General features: G+C 34.7%; 2 protein-coding genes across 2 annotated transcripts in view; one reads left to right on the top strand and one right to left on the bottom strand.

The window, feature by feature from the left end:
• Positions 1-13,557, top strand: part of ttc38 (tetratricopeptide repeat domain 38) — a 40,080-nt gene extending 26,523 nt beyond the window's left edge. Inside the window, exons 12-14 of the mRNA XM_056478177.1 lie at positions 7,208-7,367; positions 7,452-7,525; positions 10,451-13,557. Of these exons, the coding sequence (XP_056334152.1) occupies positions 7,208-7,367; positions 7,452-7,525; positions 10,451-10,538 (322 nt within the window). The 3' untranslated portion in view covers positions 10,539-13,557. The remainder of the gene's footprint in view (positions 1-7,207; positions 7,368-7,451; positions 7,526-10,450) is intronic.
• The window catches only part of tspan33b (tetraspanin 33b), a 41,194-nt gene continuing 32,201 nt past the window's right edge, over positions 12,372-21,364 (bottom strand). The window contains exons 7-8 of the mRNA XM_056478178.1: positions 17,097-17,258; positions 12,372-12,587 (exon numbers count right to left, since the gene is read on the bottom strand). Coding sequence (XP_056334153.1) covers positions 12,531-12,587; positions 17,097-17,258 — 219 coding nt within the window. The 3' untranslated portion in view covers positions 12,372-12,530. The remainder of the gene's footprint in view (positions 12,588-17,096; positions 17,259-21,364) is intronic.

Raw genomic sequence — 21,364 nt, forward strand, 5'->3', positions numbered from 1 at the left:
TTTTGAATTTACGAATTGGATTTGTGCATTTATGAATCACGTTTTGAATTTATGAATTGGATTTGTGCATTTATGAATCACGTTTTGAATTTACGAATTGGATTTGTGCATTTATGAATCATGTTTTGAATTTACGAATTGGATTTGAGCATTTATGAATCACGTTTTGAATTTACGAATTGGATTTGTGCATTTATGAATCACATTTTGAATTTACGAATTGGATTTGAGCATTTATGAATCACGTTTTGAATTTACGAATTTGATTTGTGCATTTATGAATCATGTTTTGTATTTACGAATTGGATTTGTGCATTTATGAATTACGTTTTGTATTTACGAATTGGATTAGAGCATTTATGAATCACGTTTTGAATTTACGAATTGGATTTGTGCATTTATGAATCACGTTTTGTATTTACGAATTGGATTTGTGCATTTATGAATCACGTTTTGTATTTACGAATTGGATTTGTGCATTTATGAATCACGTTTTGAATTTACGAATTAGATTTGTGCATTTATGAATCACGTTTTGAATTTACGAATTGGATTTGTGCATTTATGAAAAACGTTTTGTATTTACGAATTGGATTTGAGCATTTATGAATCACGTTTTGAATTTACGAATTGGATTTGTGCATTTATGAATCACTTTTTGAATTTACGAATTGGATTTGTGCATTTATGAATCACGTTTTGTATTTACGAATTGGATTTGTGCATTTATGAATCACGTTTTGAATTTACGAATTGAATTTGTGCATTTATGAATCACGTTTTGATTTTACGAATTGGATTTGTGCATTTATGAATCACGTTTTGAATTTACGAATTGGATTTCTGCATTTATGAATCACGTTTTTAATTTACGAACTGGATTTGTGCATTTATGAATCACGTTTTGAATTTATGAATTGGATTTGTGCATTTATGAATCACGTTTTGAATTTACGAATTGGATTTGTGCATTTATGAATCACGTTTTGAATTTACGAATTGGATTTGTGCATTTATGAATCACGTTTTGTATTTACGAATTGGATTTGTGCATTTATGAATCACGTTTTGTATTTACGAATTGGATTTGTGCATTTATGAATCACGTTTTGAATTTACGAATTAGATTTGTGCATTTATGAATCACGTTTTGAATTTACGAATTGGATTTGTGCATTTATGAAAAACGTTTTGTATTTACGAATTGGATTTGAGCATTTATGAATCACGTTTTGAATTTACGAATTGGATTTGTGCATTTATGAATCACTTTTTGAATTTACGAATTGGATTTGTGCATTTATGAATCACGTTTTGTATTTACGAATTGGATTTGTGTATTTATGAATCACGTTTTGAATTTACGAATTGAATTTGTGCATTTATGAATCACGTTTTGAATTTACGAATTGGATTTGTGCATTTATGAATCACGTTTTGAATTTACGAATTGGATTTCTGCATTTATGAATCACGTTTTTAATTTACGAACTGGATTTGTGCATTTATGAATCACGTTTTGAATTTATGAATTGGATTTGTGCATTTATGAATCACGTTTTGAATTTACGAACTGGATTTGTGCATTTATGAATCACGTTTTGTATTTACGAATTGGATTTGTGCATTTATGAATCACATTTTGAATTTACGAATTGGGTTCGTGCATTTATGAATCACATTTTGTATTTACAAATTGGGTTCGTGCATTTATGAATCACGTTTTGAATTTACGAATTGGGTTTGTGCATTTATGAATCACGTTTTGAATTTACAAATTGGGTTTGTGCATTTATGAATCACGTTTTGAATTTATGAATTGGATTTGTGCATTTATGAATCAGGTTTTGAATTTATGAATTGGATTTGTGCATTTATGAATCACATTTTGAATTTACGAATTGGGTTTGTGCATTTATGAATCACGTTTTGAATTTACGAATTGGGTTTGTGCATTTATGAATCACGTTTTAAATTTACGAATTGGGTTTGTGCATTTATGAATCACGTTTTGAATTTACGAATTGGGTTTGTGCATTTATGAATCACGTTTTGAATTAACGAATTGGGTTTGTGCATTTATGAATCACGTTTTGAATTTATGAATTGGATTTGTGCATTTATGAATCACGTTTTGAATTTATGAATTGGATTTGTGCATTTATGAATCACGTTTTGAATTTATGAATTGGATTTGTGCATTTATGAACTGTGTTCTGAATTGACGATTTTAAATTGTGTTTTTGAAATTACGAATTGGATTTTTGAAGCATCTTCTGAATTTACAAATTGGATTTGTGTATTTTTGATTTGTGTCATGGATGTATGAATTTTATTTTGTAAATGTATTATTTTGAAGACTGATCTGGCTTCATATTGAAAATGTTAAAAAAGTTCAATAGTACACTCTGGGCAAATTGACTACCCTTGTGTTATGTTGGTGGCGGTTTTTGCCTCATTGACTTCTATTATAGTGGCATTTTTTTAATTGCAAAGCCATGAAACCAAATAATCATGCATTCTTGATTGTTGCTGGTTTTCCCTGTTGAAAAGAGGTAAAATTTTACATTTTTACTGTTGATCATCAGTTGCAGTGCAAAAAAAGCTTAGTTTATGGCTTTGGAGTGTTTGGTATGCGAGTTTGAGAGAGACCTTTGCGCACTTACCTTGATATGTTTGAGAAAATAAGAAACAAGCCCAGCTCTCAGAACATAGTTTTGCACACTCCATAGAACTCTATATAAAAAGCGGAAACTTTTTTTGCACAGGCCTATCTAAAGGTTTCATGCTGCCAACTGACGACCAACAGTAAAAAAAAGTTGTACCTCTTCCCCACAGGGAAAAACAATAACCATCAAGAATGCATGATTATTTGGTGTCATGTCTTTGCAATCAAAAAATATCATTACAATGGAAGTTAATGGGGCAAAAATAGCCACCAACATAACGAAAGTGTAGTCCATTTGAACAGTACACAAGGGTTTAAGGGGAGATATTATGCCCTTGTTCGTAAAATATCAAATAAATCTCTGGTGTCCCCAGAATGTATCTGTTAAGCTTCATCTCAAAACACCCCTCAAATCCCTTATTTTAGCTTGTCAAATTTACCCATATTTGTGTGCGAGCAAAAACACATCATCACAGGATGTTTATGAATGTTTATTTCATGGTCTCTTGAAATTCTCAATTCACGACAATTATCAATTGCTCAGGTAGTCAGTTTTGATCACAGTTTAAAATAAAGGCACTATTCGCAAACATTAGTAGTAATCATAGTAGTAATCATAGTAACTCTGTGACAGTTATTAGAGAATTTATGCATCTGTGTAATCTCGACAATACCAACATGAATTTCAACAGGCAGCTGATAGGATCAACCAACTCAATATGCTCATAAATACATGTGAAAAGGTAGCTAACCTAGGTTACTATGAGCTATTAGATATGCCCGTGCCATTTATATGCACACACATGATCTTTCTCATGAGCTGTCCTTCTCTGTCTGATTCAAAGCAGAGCTGTCAGACCTAACTGACAACAAAAATTGGTAAAATATTGGTAAAGATAAACAAATAGTTTTAACTGTGCGCTTGAAAATAAGCGCAATAATCAACGTCTTGTCGTTTAATGTCAGTCGGTTGTTTGCCACTGAATTGTGCATTTAAAGTCCATTAAGACACAGCAATCTGTTGATTCTCCCTTACTTAGTGAATTAAAATATGGAGTAAACGTGATTTAAACTTATTGACTAGCATGCTAGTAATCAAATAATCATTATATTATTAGTACAGTTGTCTTATCTGTGCAGAAAACCCAAAAACAAGTCAGAAGTCTATAATAAACCTGCATTTACACTAGTGATGAGTGCTCTTGGGATTAATCTAACAACATAGTTCTTGTCTCCTTGTTAAAACAGTCAGAGACAATGTTAACATTAGTCTTATTAGCCGTACATCATGCTAACAAACACATTCAGAAATGACGTTTGAACACATATTTTGGGTATGAAGTTGTTAATCCTTTCTTCAAGAAACACCATTGACCTGACTGTGTAGGTAAAGGGTGAACTGCTACAGCGGATCTTGGATCCAACTTTTGTTTTTTCAATAGGGTCATGTGACACATCAAACTTACTGTGAAGTTCACAAGAAAAACAATGGTGTTCTTGGTTTTAACGTAGCTTTATTCTTTCATGAGCCCCCTCAAATATACTAATGTGCCACAAACAGGACGTTAATATCACCAACCATTCCATTTTATCAAGGTGTATCCATATAAATGGCTCACCCTGTATAATAAGATCCATTTTCTATGGCTAAATCTGCTTGTTTCTCTGTGTGCTTGCAGAAAAAGACTTACTGGGTTGTCCTTTATCATGTTTGCTGGGTTGGTAGATGCAACGGCCACCAGATAACAACACTTAAACACAGAAAGAGTCAGATTGTCATGATATGCCCCCTTTAAGGTTAATGCGCCTCATGCATATCTATATTTGTCATAGCGGGCTAAACAAATGTCCAGTGAAGGTTGTACAGAAGGAGTACAGAGTGTATTGAAAGTATAACCAAGAACAAAAAAAATCATTTCTTGTCAGCATGCTGTGTTTTATAAGATAACATGATGGAAAGGAATCCTCTGGGAGCTGTATTTTCAGCACAGCATCTGTTCAAAGAAAGCAGTGTTTTCTCAAAGAGCAGAATGTTTTTTGTTACCCACTGACTTTTTGAGGCTTTTGGAGGCAATTTTACACTAAAGAAGAAAAACAAATGCATATTTCAATCAGTTATTTAAGCCAAGTTTTCAAGCTTAGTTGATACAGTGAAAAACATTGGGTGTGTAAAAGTTTCTGTATTTTATTTCTACCCATTATTTGAGTCTATTGATGGTATAAAATATTTTTGATTTTTTTTAAAGAGACATAAATATTTTAATATTTATATAATTTCTAAATATTCTGTAAATTGAATATAATGATAATAAAAATAGTATTATTATTATTACTACTACCGTTTAATTTTTTGATGTTAACTGAAATGAAAATATCAAATCTAAGCAGATTTCTAAGTTTTCGGAACATAATGTAACCATATAAATCTGTATTTACAATTTAAATCAATATGTAGATATATAAGATTATTAGATAAAATATAAGATTTTAACTATTAATACCAATAATAATCATTTTTATTATTGTTGCCATTATTATTGCCATTAATATCTGTTTTTTAACAATAAAAATCTAATCAAAACTACAAATTATCAAACAGATTTTAATATGACATATATGTCATATAATAATAGTAGCAATTATATATTGATTGAATTTTCACTTTTTTCATGAGTCCTCAATACTCTTATTGCTTATACAAATGATATATACAAATAATGTTTTAAGTGTTATATTCTATTTATATTTGTAAATGTATTACAATATACATTTATTTTTATTGTCATATACACTACCGGTCAAAAGTTTGGGGTCAGTTTTTTTTAAGTAAGTGATTCTGTTCATTAAGGTGGCATTTGTTAAATGTAAAGAAAATTGTAAAAATTTTTGTTACAATTTTAAATAACTGCTTTTTTATTGTATGTAGTTTCAAATGAAATTATTACTCCAGTCAATATTATTAATAATAATAATAATAATAATAATAATAATAATAATAATTAATATTAGAGTGATTTCTGAAGGATCATGTGACTCTGAAGACTGGAGTAATGAAGCTGAATATTCACCTTTAAAATCACTGGAATAAATTATTATTATTATTATTATTATTATTATTAAAAAACTGACCCCAACCTTTTGACCGGTAGTGTATATTAAATTAAATTATAAACTACTTTTGAGCAGTTATTTTATAGTGCAGTAACATTTCACAATTTTACAATTTGTACTGTATTTTTAATCAAATAAATGCAGCCTTGGTGAGCAGGAGAAGCTTATTTTTAAACATATGACCTCCTAGGGCTTGAGTGTCCACATACGCGGACAGCACATTTTAGCTCTTAAGTGGCTATTTAAAATACTTTGAACGTTTTATATTTTGTTACAGACATACAGTGTCATATGAGGGTTCCAAACCCTATTTTTAACTGTCCAAAATGGGGAAAAACTGTTTTTTACTCTAATAGTCAAAGCAAGTAAAAAAAAAAATTCTATGTTATATATGCATTAAAAAACATTCAGGAAAAAGTGTTTTACGTAAATTCGGACCACGAGTCCACATATTTGGACATAATTTTTCTCTAAAAGTACATCATATCAAAAGATGAAACCTAGATTTTTATTCTAATTAGGTTCTAATAAGCCCCAATAGCAAAGAGAAATAAAAATGCATGTAAAAAAACTTTTGACTTTTGAAAACATTTTGGTAGTGTATATTAATATTTATACACATTTTTACAAAAATTCCAGGACTTTTCCAAAACTTTCTGGTAAATATTCATGACCAAATGTTTCTACATGTCTACATACACATGGTCACTAAGAACAAATACATCTTCAAATTTATTTCAGCATGTCAAAAAATATGACAATCAATTGTTTATATTTACATCTGTAAAATCATTTTTAGTAAGTATCTTGGTGTCTGTGTGAAAATATTTTAGAAATGTTGGCTTGTGTTTTTATAAGACTTATAAGAACAATAGAAATAAGCTTTTAGTATCTTACACTGTAGTTAGAGATTGTTTTTGGACACAACACTCAAATAGCAGCTTGAATTACACTGAATGCGAGTTGCTTTTTTACCCCACACAGCAAACATCACGTGAAGAGATGAACCGTGCAATTGTATTTGGAAATTTACTCAGTATTATAACCTCAAATATATTCAAGCACACGGACATTTGTTAACCAAATTTTTCCATGACTTTTCCAAAACATTTTGAGTTTATTTGTTTTTCCAAAACTTTCCAGGCCTGGAAAATGCCTTGTCAAAATTACATGGGTTTTCTAGGACCGTATGGACACTTTATATATATTTATTTTATTTTATTTTATTTTATTTTATTTTATTTTATTTATTTTATTTTATTTTATTTTATTTGTTTGTTTGTGACAAAATCATACTAAATTACACTTATGCTGATGTTTCTCTCATCCAGAATAATATAAAGTGACCAGGGGCTCTACCAAATGAAGTCAAATTGTCTGTAATGTGCATGCTGCTGAAGTGTGTGTGTGTTTGTGTGTGTCCACCAGAGATCCAGCAGAGAACCGTCAGCTGCAAATAGCGGAGCGCGTGGGTCTGCCCATGTGTCAGGCTCTGCTGGAGTTTGAGCAGAGGAACTACAGGCAGGCCGTGGAGCTGCTGAAGCCCATCAGACAGAGCTTTGTGGAGATCGGAGGCAGTGACGCGCAGGTCTGTCACCGCTTCATTACAGTCTGTATGAGCATAAAGCAGCATTTACAATCTAAAACAGCCTCCTCCTCCACTCTTCTGCAGAGAGACGTTTTCAGTCAGCTCCTCATTCACGCCGCCATGAAGTCAGGAGACAAAGAACACCAACAATTGGCCAGGTAAACGTTGTGTTATTGACAATGTGTAAGCGGAGAGTGGTTTTCACAGAACTCATTTGCAGTCTTTTGTGGTTTTGTGCTGCACTGAAGTGTTAAAAGCTTAATGCTCAAGCTTTGTTGATGGCGCAGAATGACTCAGAATTATTATCATTTGCTGTGTTGAATTTTAGGCCCAATCTCAATTCTATCCCTTAGCCCTTCCCGTTACCCCTACCCCTCGTTTTTACAGTGTCTGCTATAATGTTAATGTTGTTTTTGGTGTGTTTACATGATGAATATGGCCATTGTGTAAATGCACAGTACTGTTGCGATCTTATTGCCACATTGGATCGTTATGATGACATAATATATGCCTTCAGTGATCTCCTGAAGATAAATACCAAAAAACAACACAACTGGAATAACTACAGCAGTCACGATAGTCTGATCTCATATGAAGCAAGAGATCGCGAGGACATATGATGACGTGTGCAGGTGCTGTAGTGCTGTCCTAATCCTTAGAGGGAAATTTTGAAGTCCTTCCCCTTAACCTTCGGTTGTAAGGGCCAAGGTGTAGGGGTACAAAAATAGAATTGGGATTGGGCCTTACTGAGAGCATGTTGAGTTTTCATAAGCCTGGCAGGATCTGCATTTTGAAAGGAGCAAAGAGATCAAATCTATCAAATAGGATTCAGTAATAATTTGTCTGAGTTAGGAATTAGTTTTTATTTTATGTTTTCTAAAATAAATAAATAAATAAATAAAAAATCGACTGACAAAATTGATAATGTCTTGGCAAAAAAAAAGAAAATAAATTATCGGCACATTTTCCTTCAATTTCAAATTTTTATTCATGTAAATATAACATAAATCAATGTTTAATAATAATAATAAAATAATAATAATAACAATAATAATAAGTTGCTATCAAGACCAATTTTGAACAAAAATAATTTTCTCTCAGGACATTATGTAATTATTTCTTTATTTATTCATTAATTCATTCAATTATTAATTCATTCAATCTAAATAAAATGCTTATTTCATCCCAGCTTTGAGTAAATTATGGACAAAACACTTCTACTTTGCTAATTGTTTCAATATAAAGTAATTTATATGCCAAATGTATCAAAATTTTTGGCTTTGTTAGCCTTTAAATTGCCCTTTAAGCTTAGTACTAGTATCTTGAAAATGAGCTAGTAAAAATATTATATTCCGTCATCATCTCAAAGATTAAAGAAATCAGTTGTTATAAATAAGTTATTAATACTATTATGTTTAGAAATATGTTGAAAAACTATTTTCATTTAACATAAATTGGGAGAAAATATATACAGGGGGCTAATAATGCAGGAGGGTTAAAAAATCTGACTTGTACAGCAGGGAAAATAAGTATTCAACACCTCAGAAAACACATTTCTAAAGCTGCTGTTTACTTCACATTTTCACCGGATGTTGGTAACAACCAAAGAAATCCAAATATGCAATGAAAACAAATTTGATTAGTTTACAAATTAAGTTACGCTTAATAAACTAAAATAACGCAGGAAAAAAGTATTAAACACATGAAGAAAGGAAGGCTTAGAAAGGCAGTGAAAGCCCAGACAGCAGCTGACCTATCTCAGTAGTTCTACAGCAACCCTCTGCTGACCCTTTGTCATCGTAAATTAATATAAGCTGCTTCAGTCCAACATCTACATTAGCAAGATGGTGAAGTTAAAACCAGGGTGGACATTTCAGCAAGACAATGATCCAAAACACAGCCAAGGAAACTCTCAAATGCTTTCAGAGAAAGAAAATCAAGCTGTAGAATGGCCCAGCCAATCATGTGACTTTAATCCAATACAAAATACAAATTAAAGATCTGATTTGATCAAGACCCACAGAACCATCAAGATTTTTACACTATGTTAAAGTCTATGAAACAATTACACCTGAGCAATGCATGTGACTTCATTTTCTATATGAGAGGCGCATTTAAGCTGCCATCACCAAAAAAGCCTTATATACATAAGCATTAAATACATTTCAGAAGTTCAGTACTTTCTTCTTGTGTAATTCCATTGTTATTACACACAACTTATTGTTTAGATTTTTTTTATTTTTGTATGTTTCATTTTTATGTTTGTATTGTTTGGGTTTTTGCCAAAATTTGGTTCAATTCCATGTTAACAGCTCCTTTAGAAATATTATACCCAGGAAAAAACATGACGTGTTCAATACTTATTTTCTCCGCTGTATATAAATAGTGGTTGGCAGTGTTATAGTAATAGCTGCATTCAATGTAGTTTTTTTAACTGGGGAAAAATGACAAGTTGTGACCCTCAACAGGAGTCGCTAGGGTTCATTTTAAGAGTCAAGAAGCCTTTTGAGATTTTAAAAGCACATTAATACTTTTGTCTTCCAGTCCTTATCAACAAATCTGTTTTATAAATACGGATGTCCTTCCAAGCAGATAGTACAAATGAATTACTGTTTTAACTGAAATGAACAACACATCAAAACCCATAGCCAAATACCCTTCAAAAAGACAAATCTGAAAATTCTCTGCATTCACTGAACTGCTTGGCACACGACAGATTGAAAGTGCACAGTTGACAGCACATTTTCATGCGTGAACCACTAAAACTTCTGCACAAGTCTAGAGGGCACCTAAGATGAACTGCCATATCAGTTGATAAGATCTGCTATTTATACCCACAGCCAACGGATGCCAGGTATTACTGCGTAATTCAGACTAAAACTTGCTTTTCATTAGTATGCGATGTCCATAAACTGAAAGTCTTCCAAATTGCAAACTCCCACCTGCTCTTCACAGGTTGCGCATAAAATGAAGAAGTGAACGCAAATATTTTTAAAAGCCCTCGTTCAGACAGCCTGGCCTTCCTGCAGGGATTTTCTTGGACTCTTTCTGAGGAAGCAGGTGTTGTGTGTTTTTGTCTCTAGATGCATGCTGATGGAGAGAGACGCAGTGCGGCCAAACTCCCCGCTCACAGACCGCCTGATCCAGCGAGCCCACTCCTTGCACGCTTAAATTCAGACCCTATTCCCTGTGCGCTAAACAGTCTGTTCTCTGCTGCTTTAATTATAGGCTAACACATTTAACCACAGACATCAGATCAGAAAGCACAGCACAGCCCATGAGTTAGCATTGCACAACACTGTAATAAAATATCTTTAAATTGGCAGTTTTCCGTAGGTCTGTTTTGTTGTATTTTTTTATTTTTATGCTTTTGAATTGCATTATGGGACATGATCTTTCTTCCAACAACTTTTAAGTGACTTTTATGAACATTTTTAAGTGTTTAAGGGGCCTCAACGGAAACAGAAACCCCTCTGCTTTCATTTGATTGGAGAATAAAACAGACGCGACTGACGTAGTGACGTAGACTTTTTTTCAACTGCAAGCGCACAGTGCGCAAGGCTAAAAGCGGACGGCACAGCAGGTGGTTAAAACATGAGGCACGCAGAGCGCATAAGCCACATGCAAAACATTCGTGGCCTATAGTAAATCATTCAAAAAAGGCGCCTCTCAACGTAAAAAGCGCGTTCTGTCTGATTGGCCCCTAAATGTGCAATATCACACGAGTAGCAGTGCAATATGGCTGTATATTGGCACTGGTGGGAGGCATTCATTGGCTTGAGGCTGCAGCCCGAGTGCCTTAGTGTCTCACCAGTGCTGATATACAGCCATATCACACTGCTACTCGTGTGATATTGCGTCTATACTTGAGTTCGATGGCATAATTGTGTATATAAAAAAGAAAATCAAACACAGAGAGTCTAAAAACTCTTTTATTTGAGAAAATACTTTCTTCCGCCATTCATTCACATCTGCAGCTGACGTCAGAACAGCAGAAACCGTTGCTCATTCACCAACATCACTTTACAGCTAGGATTTGAATGATTCTCTAGTGTAATGTCTAAAGTCATGATAAAACAGGTGATTTTGCCGACATTTTAAGATTTTAAGGCTGGATGGCATAGATGCCATCAGTCTACAGAGATTTGCCAGTATTTCTCTGTTGCAATCGGGAGATCATCATAATTAACCCCGAAAAAGCCAAAGCAAAGCAAACACTACCAGATCACTATGGTATAAATACAGCACTACAACATACAAAAGAGAGAGATCGACTTAGAAAGTAACTTACCTGTTTTATAATGATTTGATCAGCTGTTGTTTGAAACTTATGCTAAAGTTTTCTCCCTTATGGACTTATTATGCAGTCTCTATCGCCCTCTTGTGGCGAAACGTCAACTGTCTTTGCTCTGCTCAGTATGACAGGCTGATAGCCACCCAAAATTATATCTCAAAAATTATAAGTATTTAAAATAGGCACTGTCATTATTAATATTATGATTGCATAGTTGCAATCTAAACAACTACATTCTGGCCTAAAAAAGCCTTAAAAGTACATTGTGTTGTCCAACAGCTGCAATATTTGTTCTAGTGTGGGCGGAGTAATACACAAAGGTGAATAAAAAAACATTTGTTAACCTGTAGTGTTGAATTTTCAACATCAAACATTGACATTGCAGAAATCAGCATCCCATAATGCAATTCACAACTGTAAATAAACGGAAAACACTTGTGAATCTGTTAAATAACAGATATTTTTTAACAGTGAAGATCTGAACACTCACATCTCCAATAGCATCTGTTTATCCGGTTGCAAAATTGCAAGATAAAAATAAGGCGAGTGTGTATTTTGTATTACACAAGTCCGAGCACTGTTTTCTCCTATCCAGGCTTGCAACCAATAACCATGATTATTCAAAGCTGTGTGCATTAAAAATGAACTTACAAGTGTGCCTCCAGACTTTGGGAATTAGTAATGAGGAAATACCAAACAACCTCACATGCTTTACAAACAAACTTTTTTCTTTTTTATTAAATCTAATAGCAGAAAGCGAGATAGAAAATAAATAAGAGCTGGCTCCGAGGCAGAGGGAAATGGAAGGGGCAGTCGCTGCAGAATGAAAGCATCAGTTTGCCTGGCTCTGCGGGTGATCGTCTGCCGCTCTACATGACGGATCGGATCTCAGAAATGAGGATCTGAGACAGGACGATGCCTGCGATCTATAGATCAAACAGAAGAAGTGTGTCAGGTCAGCAGTGCATATGGAGAGAGCGCCGTCATTTCAGTTTCCCAACGCTCACTGAAAAATTCATGAATGTAAACGCAGTGCACTGCATATACAACATTCATTCCGAAAGCATCACTGTCCGATGTGTGAATTTGTGAACGTTGTGTTTTTTTTTTTTATTCAGATTGTCTGTATCAGTAGTTGTATGAATTATTAACAAGTTCATACAGATATTGTGTCTATTCCACCAATGAAAGCAAAGCAAGCAAAGCCGCAGCAGAGCGGACCATTGCGCATCTCTAAGACAGTGTTTTACTCTTTCTGAATGGTTCTGTGAATAATTGAACAAATCACTCGTGAAGATAATTATATGTTTTGCTCTTAAATGAATCATTGAACGAATCGCTTGAATAATTCAATGACTTCAATTTAGTTGGCACCTACAGTTACAAGACTAATGCTGATGATACATTGGGAAACTTTTTGAGCAATGCATGGCTGCTTTGCTCTTAAAAATGAGCAACAAAATTGTATCTGGATTAGGGCTGCACAATATATCGCTTGAGTATCGATATCGCAATGTGTACGTACGCAATAGTCACATCGCAAGATATGTAATGTTGAGTTATGAATATAGATGACCAGAATCTACAGGTCAAAACACAAGAGGTTTGTAAAGACACTGCAGAATTGAACAATTATAGAGTGAAAGTTAAAAATTTTCATTTGTTTTTAAGGTCTGTGGGAACATTTGAAGAGTTTAAAGCATTTTAAGAGAACATAAAGAGCATAAAAAAGTTTTAAAAAATAATAATAATTATTTTAAATGTTATATATATATATAATTATTTAAATGATGAAGACTATGGAATGCTCTTAAACATTTGATTATTCAATTTCTGTACCCAAATACTGTTAAACACCCCCTGGAAACCCATAAAGCACTGTTTATTTCATTTTAACGTTTGCTCCATTGTGTTTATTTATGACTAGTTTGTTTATGATATGTATATACTAATTACATAAATTATAATTATATTTCACTCCTATACAAATCCCAATCAAGCTAAAGTAATGACTTTGCAAATAGAGCTATTTAAGTCATGTTGTGAAACTGTATTTATATAGCAATATATATTGCAGGGGGGAAAAATCTACATTTTCCAATATCGTGTTTCCCTAATCTGAATACAGTTGTTTTAATTAGTTGTCTTGTGTCCTTTTGCCATTTTAGTTGGCCATTGATTGCATTATTACCCAAAGTTGCCCAGCAACATTACTATTAAGGTAAGGTTTTCCATGTATTAGGTTCTCTAGGGCTGGTCATACAGTGCATCCGGAAAGTATTCATAGCACTTCACTTTTGATTTTTGATGTTTGGAACCACCAGGACTCTTCCTAGAGCTGGCCGGCCATCTAAGCTGAGTGATTGGGGGTGAAGGGAGGTGTTCAATAACCCGATGGTCACTCTGTCTGAGCTCCAGCGTTCTTCTTTGGAGAGAGGAGAAGCTTACAGAAGGACAACCATCTGTGCAGCAATTCACCAACAGGCCTGTATGGAAGAGTGGCCAGACGGAACCCACTCCCCAACTGGAATTTGCTAAAAGGCATCTGAAGGACTCTCAGACCCTAAGAAACAAAATTCTCTGGTCTGATGAGACTAAAATTGAACTCTTTGGAGTGAATGCCAGGCCTTACATTTGGAGAAAACCAGGCACCGCTCATCAACAGGCTAATACCATCCCTAGAGTGAAGCATGATGGTGGCAGCATGCTGTGGGGATGTTTTTCAGCAGCAGGAACTGGAAGACTAGTCAGGATAGAGGGAAAGATGAATGCAGCAATGTACAGAGACATCCTGAATGAAAACCTGCTTCAGAGTGCTCTTGACCTCAGACTGGGGCGACGGTTCATCTTCCAGCAGGACAATGACCCAAAACACACCGCCAAAATATCAATGGAGTGGCTTCACAACAATTTGGTGAATGTCCTTGAGTGGCCCAGCCAGAGCCCAGATCTAAATCCTATTGAACATCTCTGGAGAGATCTGAAAATGGCTGTATACCGCCGCTTCCCATCCAACCTGATAGAGCTTGAGAGGTACTGCAAAGAAGAATGTTAGTTTTATACAGAATTTTATTTTAAGTTATCTGGCAACATTTTATAAAGGTAAGGTTTTTGATGTATCATGAGCTCTAGGGCTGGTCATAATACAAACAACTGTGATCACATGCAGGAGTACAGTAAGTCTGCATAATTTACAATATGGCATTTTTTTCTATTAATACATAACATGTTTGCACAGTTCACACGTTGTTTGAATTGTTTTGGCACTGTCAATTGGACCAGTTGTTGTCAGGTGTATCACTATTCTGTCAAAAATGTGATGAGGCACAAACAGTGACTGTAAGTCTTAAGACCAGACTTTACCAATCATATTCAAGGACTGTTGTTGTTGTTTTGCACACTTAGTAGAGTAGTAGAATGCCTAGTATCTGTCTAGAGTTTGGATGAGCCTTTGATTACCGCAGCTCCAACATTCATTCTTTTATTCATTTATTTTCCTTCAGCTTAGTCTCTATTTCAGAGGTCGCCACAGCGGAATGAACCACCAACTATTCTGGCATATGTTTTACGCAGTGGATGCCCTTCCAGCCACAACCCAGTACACACCCATACACACTCATACACAATAGCCCCTTTCACACAGTGATACCGGTAAATATCTGAAATATCTGGAAAATAACCGGAACGACTTAAATAAAAAAAAAAAGCTGTTCACACAGGCAAGAACGTTCTGGAATTTTTCCGGAAAAGACCATTCACACATCCATTCCAAAATACCGGTAAATTCTGACATCATTAACCAGAAATGGCCTCTAAACAGCTGCACTTGTATTTGTAAACATAGAGCTGTTGTAAATATTTGTGTTTAGTTGTATGTTATTTATGTTTAGTTGATGGTTTCACTTTAATTTAAAGCTTTAGCATTCATGCAGCTGCTTTTGTTCCAGAGACATCCAAAGGCAGAAGTGCGAACCGCAGCTAAAAGTTTACACATTTGACTCCATTACAAATTCTGTGAATGGATAAGTATTGTGAACAACTTGGATGAAAACATATGGAGAAACACTTTCGCATGTCAAGATGTACATAATATGTGTGTGTGCTGGTGCTCACCGGCTGCTTTACGTGCACATGCATCAAGCAACTGAAGCAGAGCTTAAAGGTAAACTAACAGCGCATTATCATAAGCATTTATCAATAATTTATTCCTCAGTCGGCATTAAGAAGGAACACAGAAACGTTATCTGACTAACGTAGCAGCTAAATGTGTCTGCAGAAGTATTCCAAGGCTTTTATTGTCATATACAGTGCGGATGTGAATACGTCTGTCTGTGCTGATTAGCTGGAGTAGATATCTGACGTCAGCGTGTTCTAATCGTGAACGTGCTCTTTCCAGCAGTTTTCCTTCTGCACAGCATTCCGGCAAATTACTGGTAATGTTACAACTTCTCTTACCGGAAAATTGCCGGATCGACTTTTCAAAAAGGGCCTGTTCACACATGCAGACCTTTCCGGAAAATTACCGGTAATTTTCCGTAAGGGTCTGTATGTGTGAAAGGGGCTTATGGCCAATTTAGTTTATTCAATTCAATTATACCGCACTGTGGGGGAAACCAACGGGGATAACATGCAAACTCCACACATTAAATGCTAACTGGTCCAGCCAGGACTCAAACCAGCAACCTTCGTGCTGTGAGACGATAGTGCTAACCACTGAGCCACCGTGCCGCCCGTCTCCAACAAATAATTAAATAAAATGTAAATATAAAAAAATCTGTACAAAAATGCATGGGTCACTGTAACTTAAGTAATCACACTTAACAATAAGGTTTCCTTAATGTATTTACTAACATTAATTATGAACAATACATTTATTTATCATACTGTAGTTCTACATTTGCAAATTCTACAAATCCAAATTCATGCCTGTTAACATGAGTTAATGCACTGTGAGGGGACATGAACTAAAAATGAACAACAGTATTTTCATTAAATAACATTAACTAACATTAAGAAATACTGCAATAAATGTATTAATCAATGTTTATTTATGTTAGTAAATGCATTAACTAATACAACCTTATTGTAAAATGAGAAGTGGAGACATGTCATCCATTGTATTCTTAAGTCTATGATTTGGCTTCAATTGGTTGACATTGGAAATTTTAGCATGCCATGCTAGAGATATTTTAGAGAATAGATGGGTGGATGGAAAAATATACTGAAATATAACTTCAATAATAGTCAATAGTTCCCAATACTCATGAATTCATGAAAAATTCATGAATGAAAACCCAAGTGCACTTGTGCTCCACTTCTGGTTGTGTAGTATTTTGCATGATAACATTAAGATGACACTGTCCTTTGTTTGTGTCTAAATAGCATCTTTCATTGACCAGTCAGAACGCCTCTGAGATGATTCAGCTGACTGTTACCTGTGGTAAAGCGAGACCCAGAGTCAGAGTCCCAACTAACAGCAGGTGAGATTCGATCCAGATAGCAGCTCTGTCTGCACAGCCCACCGAATAAATGGATTTGGTGGCATTAAGGTGGTTCTGCGTCTGAACCCCAAAGCCACACATGCTGTTGATCACAGTCTGTAAGAGTAACAGAAATGAGGATTAGTCTTCGTCTCTTCAGCTGTTTGTAGTCTGTAAGCAGCAGGGGGCAGTAAAGTTTTACCCACGACTGTTAATGTTCCAAATAAATACACGGTATACAAATACAAACATGATTAATTAGTAATTTTGCTAAAACAAGCAACCTTATTAATACAATGCATATTTTTGCTATATCAAGGGAGCAGAATATTGTCTGGGGTGATTATGGATTAGTAAGCAACCAGCCGAAAATCCTTAACAACTGCTTAACACGGTAAAAAGTCCTACACAAACAACTGTATAACAAGAGTTCAGACAAGACGTGCACGTGTATAGGAAACAATCATTTACAGCTTCTTGAACAGTCTGTGATCATTTTGATCTAATTGTTGTTTTTAACAATGCGGGCAGACATTAAAGAGTCACTCGATTTGCAAAAAAACAAATAAGAACAATAAATAGAATCTAAAATTAATATATTTGTAACACTTCAAAATGCTGCTGCTGCTGCAAAAAAAAAAAAGAGTTGACAGTTTTACAAATGGTTACATAATTACATAGTTGTACAAATGTTCAAAAACACTCACCGGCCACTTTATTAGGTACACCTGTCCAACTGCTTGTTAACGCAAATTACTAATCAACCAATCTCATTGCAGCAACTCAATGCATTTAGGCATGTAGAGATGGTCAAGACGATCTACTGCAGTTCAAACCGAGCTTCAGAATGGCGAAGAAAGGTGATTTAAGTGACTTTGAACGTGCCATGTTTGTTGGTGCCAGACGGGCTGGTCTGAGTATTTTAACACACAACCATCTCTAGGGTTTACAGAGAATCGTGCAAAAAAGAGAAAATATCCAGTGAGTGGCAGGTCTGTGGGCGCAAATGCCTTGTTGAAGCCAGAGGAGAATGGCCAGACTGGTTCCAGCTGATAGAAAGGTAACAGTAAGAACAGGAAACTGAGGCTACAATTCGCACAGGCTCACCAAAACTGCACAATAGAAGATTGGAAAAAACGTTACCTGGTCTGATGAGTCTTAATTTTTGCTGCGACATTCAGATGGTACAGTCAGAATTGGGCATCAACAGCATGAAAGCATGGATCCATCCTGCCTTGTATCAATGGTTCAGGCTGGTGGTGGTGGTGTAATGGTGTGGGGGATATTTATCTTGGCACACTTTGGGCCCATTAGTACCAATTGACCATCAACATGCCACAGCCTACCCGAGTATTGTTGCTGCCCCCTTTATGACCACAGTGTACCCATCTTCTGATGGCTATTTCCAGCAGGATAATGAATAATCTCAGACTGGTTTCTTGAACACGACAATGAGTTCATTGTACTCAAAGGGCCTCCACAGTCACCAGAGCTCAGTCCAATAGAGCACCTTTGGGATGTGGTGGAATGGGAGATTCACACCATAGATGTGCAGGCGACAAATCTGCAGCAACTGTGTGATGCTATCATGTCAATATAGAGAAAAATCTCTGAGGAATATTTGCAGTACCTTGTTGAATCTATGCCACGAAGGATTAAGGCAATTCTGAAGGCAAAAGGGGGTCCAACCCACTACTAGTAAGGTGTACCTAATAAAGTGACCGGTAAGTGTATATTAACTATAACTCTTGATCTACATTATATATGCCCATATGGGCTGCATGATTATTGACTGGCAATGCTTTATTATGATCCTATTATTCAAGTTATAAAAGCTAAATGTATCGTTGTGTGCATTTTACTTTTTAAATTTGTATGATATATAAAGTCATTTACAAATGAAAGTATTGTTTCCACAAATATAAGCATGTGAACACATTTAACAAATACAGTTCAATAAACAAGAATGCTGAGCGAGTGCATTTTATTCATTTAAAAATGTAGCTTTTTTCACCAACGAAAATAGTTCAAAACAGATCCTGAGCATCATTTGTGCATTACAGAGCAACATTACGCTCTAAAAAAAAGTTGGGTTGTAGTATCCCAACATTGGGTCAAATATAGACAAACCCAACCATTGGGTTTCAAAGGTGTCATTTAAATTTGCAGTGGTCCCTCGTTAATCACGGGAGTTACGTTCTAAAAATAACCGGCAATAAGTGAAATCTGCAAAGTAGTCAGCTTTATTTTTTACAATTATTATTGATGATTTAAGGCTGTAACTTTTCTCAGATAGGCATTAACACACACACACATATATATATATATATATATATATATATATATATATATATATATATATATATATATATATATATATATATATATATATATATGTCTCCATCTGTATGGTTTTTGACACCAAGGGCAACTGTTCTGATTAAACTGTGTCCGTTGTTATCTGATGGGTCAGGGCTGGTCATTTTCACTTCAGCTTTTTCTGCAGTGTGAGCCTTTCACTGTGCTTTCTGATAACCTGAGGATGTTGAATTGCCTTTTGCTTCAAGGGCTAGAGATGAATAATTCAGGTCGAGGTCATCAGTCTTTAGTTGAATGCTTGCATGAGGAATTTGCTTTGTTGGTCAAATAGTTCATCACATTTATATACAGAAATTACACAGCTTTCAGTATTAGCATTGGTAACCGGTGGCCTTGTTACTAAAAGAAAAAAAAAGTATTACTCATTACTCGTTACTTCTTTCAAAAGGAATATTCCTTAACATATTAGTCCCTGTAAACTGTAATTTATTAGTTGTTATATTATTTTTGCACTGCACTAAATGAACTTTTGAAAATTGTCCAAGCTTTTGTAGTTGTGACGTGATTTGCAAATGCAAGTCTAATTTTGAGGGTGATTGGGTTGTTGGGTTTTATCTGAATATGAATGATAATTCTAATGTCCAAAAATATCACCTTTAAAGTCCAGTGAAGTGCTTTCATATGTGTGACATCATTTCAACTGAAACATGAAGATAGGGATAGACATAGAGTAACTCCCTCCCCTTTATTAAAAACAACCATTAGCATTTTGTTTTTATCAGAGTGAAAAAAAAACAGGGAAAGTGGTTGAGCTCAAGCATATCAGATAAAAAGCAAGTGATAATCGTCTTGAAAAGGGCAGTACATTTCAGATAGTATAGAGCATTTGAGTGGTTAGAAGATTTACTTAATTAACTCAATTCCATAAGAACAAGAGGTATTACATATTAAAATAGTTTAACTTTAGCTTACAGAGGGAAAAAAATAGACATTTACATGAATTTTTAGATGCATTACATGTTTTCAGGGCTTTTTGTTTTGTGATTTGTTCTAAATATATAATTTGAAGTCATTTAAAAATGGGAAAAGTTGTGTTTACATTGAGCCCACTTGTTCTTATATTAATCAGAAGATTTGATGAAAACTGAAGTATGAGGTGACGTCAAAAAATCTTTGATCAATTTATGCAGAAGTGACAAACTGCAAGCTGATGTTTATATATTGTAAATGTTAATTTTGTCAATGTTTTGGAGCACACTAGCTTATAAGTATGCTTAAAACTAACACACTGATATGAACATAGCTATCTGACTTTATTTTTTATCTTTAACAATATTTCCATGTATGTTGTGTCCTGATGGTATCATGGTAAACATGATAGTCAACCAAAAATGTCATTCTGTCATTATTCACAGTACACATCTACCTGTTCCAAACGTCACTGTAAAAAAAATGCTGGCTTCCACACAGTTACTTCATGTTGTCCCAACACAAATTGATTAAGTTGAATAAAAAAAAAAGAGATAAATACTTCTACGAGTGTGATCTTGCATTTATACAACAGTTTGACAGCATAATCGTGTAAATAATTAAGAAAATCAAACACGTAGAGTCTCAAAATTCCTTTTTTTTAACAAGAAACTACTTTCTTCTGCCATTCATTCACATCTCCAGCTGATGGTCAGAATAGCAGAAACCATTGCTACGTCTAGTATTGCTATAGCTAGTATTTGAATGTGTATTCTCTAGCTTAATGTCTAAAATGATGACAAAACAGCTGTTTCTGCTCACACTTTAAGGTTATAAGGCTGAACGACATGAAATGTCTTCAGTCTACAGATATTTCCCAGTATTTCTCTGTTGCAATTGGGGTATCTCACAAAAATTATCTATTATATCTATAT

The sequence above is a fragment of the Danio aesculapii genome, chromosome 18 (assembly GCF_903798145.1).
Source record: "Danio aesculapii chromosome 18, fDanAes4.1, whole genome shotgun sequence".
In the NCBI taxonomy this organism is placed as follows: Eukaryota; Metazoa; Chordata; class Actinopteri; order Cypriniformes; family Danionidae; genus Danio; species Danio aesculapii.